The sequence below is a fragment of the Poromitra crassiceps genome (genome assembly GCF_964638095.1).
Source record: "Poromitra crassiceps genome assembly, chromosome: 12".
NCBI classification, from domain to species: Eukaryota; Metazoa; Chordata; class Actinopteri; order Beryciformes; family Melamphaidae; genus Poromitra; species Poromitra crassiceps.
The window spans coordinates 14,657,272-14,664,771 of NC_139632.1; the positions used below are offsets into that span (position 1 = coordinate 14,657,272).

Below are 7,500 nucleotides of genomic sequence, written 5' to 3' on the forward strand. Positions count from 1 at the left end.
CCTATATTTGGACAATCACTAGTTATATTCATATACATTTCCATTTTAGTTACATATAGTTATGACACAGACAGACTTCATATTTAGATGACCTGTGTACATACACAGATAGACATCATATTTGGATAACCTGTGTACATACACAGACAGATGTATTTAGATAACTTGTACCTTACATTTGTGGCGACGAGAATGGTTCTAAAGGCTACGGCTTTGTGCACTTTGAGACTCAACCTTAAAACAGGACACCTCGACACCCGCAGTGTTTGTCACACGTGGGTTATGGATTCCTAGCAGCGACGGTGCAAACACACTAACATCCACAGTATTTATCTGTGGCAATAAAGCCTATGCTTTTCTTCCAACAAATTGGACCGGTTCGTGTTCCATTGCTCATCTCATCCCCCACATGTACATTAACAATACACTAATCCACAAGCATGCTTACTATCCCCACCGAGTGAAACGCAACAAAAGAATAAGCGCGAGCACCAAATTCATTTCAGGCCTTCTGCCTTGGTACGGGACTGTACAAAATGCGCATGAAATTGATCGCCTGGCCGCGGACCTGGAGAATCTGACCGCATTGGCAGAGGCCGGATTTGCGGCCCTCAATGAGGAACAGAAAGCAAACCGTTTGGTAACCATAAAGAATAGAGTGGCACTAGATTATGTCCTGGCCTCGACAGGTGGCGTGTGCCATCTTATTGGTCAGGAATGTTGCACCTACATTCCGGACGCATCCGATAATGTTACGCACGTGGGGCAGCACTCGAACAACCTACTCAAAGACATGGGGTCACATGATTCGGCCGCCTCCGAGGGGTGGGACATATTTGATTGGCTCAAATGCACGTTAGGTGCCAAGCTGTGGGCTATTTTACAACCAGTATTGGTTACTTTTGTCGTTCTCGTCAGTATGATCGTTGTCGTTCGCTGTGCCATCTCTCTTATTCTGTATTTAATGCGAAAACCGGTACGCCAATGCACGGTCCAGTATGCATAACACATTTGTTGAGACAAAATGTGATGATCAACAACAGAAGAAATCAATCCACAAGTTATTAATGCTAGGCTGTGGAAAAATCCAACTGTAAAGGGGAGAACTTGTGGTACCCAATACCATTGGACCAATTTTCATTCAGATAAATTGAGCGGAGAGGTCAAGGAACCCCTTTGAAATAGTTTTCCCTCTCCCAAATTGAACCTATGTCTGGAGCATTAAATATCCCCCCTTCCCAACAAGCTAGCATATTAGGCTTGGTACCAATGGATGCCTTAGGTCAGGGATACTCAACTTGCTTTGCCCGGGGGCCACTTTTGTGAAATGATAGAAGGCCAGGGGCCAGTTAATAAACAAACAATATACATTTTTCTGTAGCGGATTGTAGGTTTTTGAGGTGTCAGCTGGAGTTTAATCTGACAATGTTGTGCACACCGGATAGTTAGTTAGGTTAAGTTAGTTAGGTTAAGTACATACATAAGTGCCTGGGTAGCGAGTAGACGGCAGCATTTGACAATTTAGCAGCTAAATCATAGATTATTGAAAGATATTCCATATGACTGAAATGCTATAACAGAAGTGGAGTATTGGCCAGAATGACATGAACATTTGGACACTTATTCAGCGGGTATCTTGCATGTTGCGTTCAGGTGCACCGTAATTTTTTATTTTTTTTCTTCAATTCCTCCCTGTGTGGCCCGCGGGCCACAAGTTGAGTATCACTGCCTTAGGTCCTCTAGTTTCGTCTGATAACAGGATCTTCACTGTAGCTTTAGAAATGACCCTGCTACAGCCATTTGATTACCCGCGGAAATCGGGAGTGTTGGTAGACCACTCGCGGCCCACCTGCAGTACCTCTACGGCCCACTAGTGGGCTACGGCCCACAGTCTGGGAATCACTGGTCTAGAATGTCTGTATCTAAGCAGTACTGCATATACATGTATACAGTCTACAGTGTACCTAAGCAGTAGTGCAAGATGAGGATTCGGCTGCATTATAGCCAGTGAAAGAAGAAGAGAAAGAGCACAAAGGACAGCGGGACGCATTTGGGGACTAAAACGAGGACACCTGATGCGCTGACAGAAAAGCAAGCGTCAGGTGGGAGCAGCTAGAGGTGTCGCCAGGGTAGATTTAGACATATTCTCCTTGGGGTGGAGGAGTACTTCACTTCACAAATCCTGCTTTAGACACTGAACCATACAGTATTATGTTTATGACTCCAGGACATAGTCACTTGTCAACAGACTGATTATATAACGTTGTATCAATTTCCTCATAATATATCAGTATCTGTCTCCTCTGCCTTTTTACATGCCAGCGCGCCACAGAGAAGAGCTTGGATGAGAAACTGGGGCTAAGGAGTGGCTAACAACCCCAGAGAACAGACACACACACAGCAGAGGAGAATGGCCACGGGATGATAAAGGTCCTGATAATGGAGGAGAGAATGAATGGCGAACAATGAGGTAACGTGATGACAGTCTTGGAGCACAATACTGGGAGGAGCAGGGTGTGACTTTGTGTTTGTGAATGTAACTCTAATGCCAGTCAAATAAAAGCTACAGATACAAAATCATCCAACCAGAATCAGCAATGTGTCATCAGCAATTTGTCTACCCTTCCCTTTGCCTACCGCAGCCACCTGTAGCTCTGTGTAGAACAGCCTCTACACTCGTGTTGTGTTGTGTCTAGGGCCGGCCATTGAAAACTGAAACCTATTGGTATTGATTTTGGTACTGGGGCATCCAAATGTATTAGAAGGGTCTTGTTGTGCTCAAAATGTTGGATTCTTGCAACAAGCATGCGGGCTTCCCTCTTTTGAGGAGATCGACTTAGCAAGTTGTAATTCTATATAGAAGGTCAGATGGCCATGTGCATGGGTTAAACAGAAAATAATTTAATCTGTTACTCAAGGAAGTGTATTTTGTTTCCCCTGGGACACACGTGGGAGCCTGAGCGGTCAGGAAGGAAGGAGTTTTGTGCCGTCTCTTTCTAACCGGAACTGGGGTTGAAACTCAATCAGAATCAGTATTGATATTAAAAGATTTCCTATGCAGCTACAGACTTCTTCTTAATTCTATTTTTAGAATTCTATAAATAGAAAATACCACATCGCTCTATTGTGCATGTTACTGTTAAACCATTCAACAATTTCCTGTTAAACACTTTTGACTTTCTGAGCCTGGAGTTTCCATTAATGCTTAGAAAATACAATTAGCTTGAATGTAGAAAAGCAGCTATTGATTCTGATTCATCAGGTTTGCCCATGGTAGCTAAAGCCTGACAGGCTAGCGTTGAGGATGGGAGCTGTGTTGGGCTCTCTGGTCCAGAGTGCGCTCCTACCTGGATCTAAGCCGGACCTGCGCCTCCTCAAACTCATTTCTGAGGAACAGATCGAGGGCAGCCATGCAGTCCTCCAGAGCCATGGACAGGTCCGACCGCGGGCACCTGGAAAACCAAGACAGGCAAACAATGTAGATGAGACAGGGAAAATAGCTGAACATATTGTTGACTAGAAATTGCACGCTTCTTTCTAGCGTCCATCGCTGGCTCGCCCGCTGAACTGGCAGCGTTCATTTCTACCGTGCCTCATTGGTTTGTCCTTGAGGGACTCGCAGACGCAGCTCGGCCACTGCGCGACCTCGGCCTCACGACTGCTCAGCAGTAGAGCAATTGTGCGACACGCTGCGCGACCTCGCCCAATTGCGATGATCATATTAGTAAGAGTCACTATCAGTATCAGTATCAGTATCAGTATCAGTATCATTCTGATTCTGATTCTGAAATAAACCAAGTTGGGGTAGGCGTGTGGGGATACGCTTTCTATCTTTAAAAAAACATTGAATAAAAAAAAGCTATTTGTACACAAACACAAAACTGTTCTTAAAATTGTTGCATACTTTACTAATCAACTACTTTTGTGGGTGGAGCTTATTTCACAAAAAACGTCATAACTTAGGAGCGCATTATCCGATGCTTGGTACTTGGTACAGGTATGCAGGGGGTACTCTGAGGTGAGGGACAAAATGTTGGTGTCATTTCGCCTATAGGGGCCGCTAGCTAATTTTCAGAATTTAACAGGGCATAACTCGGTGGCTGTAAATCACAGAAACACAATTCCTTTACTGTTATCTTCCTTGGGTCAAGCCACATGTATCCATGGAGGCCCAGCCCATTTCCGCCCTCGAGCTTTGCCGCCATTTTTAATTTGGTCTAAAACGTTTTTTTTCGCTACAGGGCAGGGGTGAAAGCAGGGTGACTACATTCCTTGGAAAAGAGTTGGCAACACTGTGGGACCGCTATATACTAGGTTTTACCTAGTCTTGTTTAAGTTACATCCCATTCACTCATTGGCAATTAAAAAAAAAACGCTTATTAGCTACAGTACATGTAAACTGCTTCACAATTCTTACATATAGGGCCTGAACACATTCCATTTGTTCATGTGAAATGACTATGTTTCTCACATCAAGAACAAGATGAACTGTGTCTGAGTTTTCAAAAGACCACTTTACCATTTGCACTCTCAACATTAGATTCAGTTATGAGAATCTGAGGAAGAGCCACGTCACCTCTCTCCCACACCATCTACCCCCACCCTCATGTTCTCCCCCTCCCTCCCTCCCTCCCTCCCTCCATTCTGCTGCAGTGGCCCTGTTCTCATTTAGACGGAGGGCAGTCTCAAAGACAACCTCAAAACACTGAAAGGACAGGTAGTGGGATTGTGATATTGTCCCAGTTTACATTCAACATTCTTATTCTATGGTCGATCCTTTTACTCCAATACTTCACAAGCGCTAGTAGGGAAACGCAGGCACATAATCAGAACGCTGCCGGTTAGCAAAACTCGGCAGACAACTGGACATAACAGAAGGCATCACCAAGACCCGACCATGCTCTTCTCTGACGAGGAATGCTAGCTCTAGATAGGACACAGTCAGGATGCATCCTGGTGGATGTTTCATGAAAGTGAAGGACAATTTCTTATGCCTTGAAATGATATAGTACATTAATGTGGCCGTTAAAAAAAACACTCTCTTATCTTTGTGGAAGCGAAAAATTACAATAATGTTGCTGTCTATTTCAGTTCAGTTCAGTTTGTCACATGGTGCTCGTGATACTCAGGTGATGACTCTGGATGTATAGTGTCGGCGTCGGCAAGACCTAAAACCTCTCACGATGCTATATGCACTTCACCTCATGTGTGCTCATCAAGCTCTTTGCTTTCAGTCACTGTATAATGGCTCAACAGATGCAAATGTGGTTTATTTCTCCAATCACTACAAGAATAGAAACCACTGTAAACTAACGGATCATCAGTGGCCTGGAAGTGCAAAATACAACTGCCGCGCTCAAATTAATTTATAGAGTAAATCGGAAAACAGATTAACAAATTGAACACATGGATTAATTCAACGCTAATATTAGGCCTACTATAATGCTAATACTGTGCTGATGCTAATGCTTGGATCCTTTCCCATGTAGCATTAGCATGTTAGCGTTATGATTCATTTGTTCAATTTGTATTGCGATTTGTCAGTTTTCTATTATGCATAATTTGTTTTGTGAAATGCCGCTGTGTTTCGCCTTTCCAGGCCAGATCACATAAGCATGGTGATTAAAAGTCAGGTGCATGCATTCCTAAATAGTTGTAAACCGGTTACAACTATTAATATTACTCAACCGGGTTAAACGGAGTACAAGAAACAGATATAAGCGCATGTTGAATGTTATTTGCGCCTAATCGACAATTCTCTTTTTTCTTAGGTTAAAAATCCCAAATAGATTAACGTCACCGGATGTTTAGTAGTACCTTAGTTTAGTTTGACTATGTAATCAGATTTAACTTAATTTAATTTTTCAAGTAGCAGGGTTGCTGATGAAGAGTAGGACCTTCTAGAGAACAGGGCAGAGCAGAAAGCCTGCACTAAGACTAATCTGTTTAACAGGGGTGACCGACAGATAGGGTCCACGTTACATTCCTGCTCATCAGAAACACAGAGGAACTCTTTATACTGCACTTCTGGACTCATCTCTGTCTCTCTGTCTCTCTCTCAGGACAAACCCATTTAAATGTATGCACGCACCCACAGAGACACATGCGCATACATACACCACCTTATGGGAACAAACACTGGGTAACGACATGCGGATGACCATCAGATCCACCCGATGACCAGCAGCCGGCTGCACCGCCTAGAAACTCAGCACAGAAACTCACACTGAAAACTACTGTCAGAAAGTCTTTGGGTGGGCACACACTTCAACATTTCCCAAACCAATTAGGCTCCAAAGTTGAGTCAGACAAATAAATGCACAAACAAACAATAAATAAGTAAATTACTAAATATTATTGTATTATTATTATTATTTTTATTTTTAACCCAATGATTCTCAGGTTATGTGGGACAACCAATAATGATAAAATGCTACTAATATTATATTAACACTACTACTACTACTACTACTACTACTACTACTACTACTACTAACAATAATGAACTTATTATAGCATTTTTCATAGCCATCTGTCAATAAATAATGAATGAATAAGGCATGTATGGTCAATAATTCAAACATAAAAGATGCCAGAAAGGAATTAAAAGTAGGCTACATGTGTGGGGTCACATAGTCATGATTACAAGCTTATAGTTGCATGTTTTCCCCCAATGGCGTGGAGATTGTACAATGCCATCTGGACCTCTTCCATATACACACACACAGGTATTTTTTTGCAAACACACACTTATTTTCCATCATTCAGTCCAGCTGAAGAGAGGAATATAACGCTGCCAGAGTCTAATCTGTTGCATTCAGTGTACAAGGCTCATACGCTAATTGAGTAAAGAGATGCAGATGACCCAGAAACAGTCAAGTGACTGTGGCATGTTGGAGAGTCGGTTTGCTTATCTGACAAAAACAACATTCTGTAACTAATGGGTACATATTGTGTAGTGCCACCTAAGGGCTCCAACAGAAATCAAACGCACTTCCTAAATATTTCTCTATGTCTCTGATTGATACCTGCTCTTTAAAGTTATAATAATCCATAAGAATGTCATCCAAATAAATATCTGTTCACTGATGGGTTCCCAGATTGCTATGAGTATGATGCATGTATGAAGCCCCTGTTTTCAGGGCAGAATTGGTTTTTGGAGCTCAGCCTCAGACCGTTTCCGTATCCACCGGATCTGCTACTGCCATATCCGCTTTTCTACTGGATGACCAGATGCCAAACCTTTAGCCCCAGACTAGTTTATTGATACAGTATATTGATCTTCAACATGGTCCAATCCAAACTATTTGAAGTTATAATCCATAAGATTTCAGTTTTGTTCTTTTGGGGGACACCTATGGCGTTGAGTGGTAATTGCAGGTAAGATACAAAGTGTTGCATCCGTGACATTACTCAGTTTGTTCGGCCATAGTAAGTAAGTAGTAACCACCCGTAATGCTAGCAGAGACCGGAAATAAGTCGCTTTTGTTATCCTACTTC

At 42.6% G+C, this 7,500-nt stretch overlaps 1 protein-coding gene across 2 annotated transcripts in view; it reads right to left on the reverse strand.

Annotated features, from left to right (window-relative positions):
- Positions 1-7,500, reverse strand: part of ttc39a (tetratricopeptide repeat domain 39A) — a 40,504-nt gene that overhangs the window by 21,497 nt on the left and 11,507 nt on the right. For both annotated transcript variants that reach the window (XM_083648267.1, XM_083648268.1), the window contains one exon: positions 3,348-3,452. In XM_083648267.1, coding sequence (XP_083504393.1) covers positions 3,348-3,452 — 105 coding nt within the window. The remainder of the gene's footprint in view (positions 1-3,347; positions 3,453-7,500) is intronic.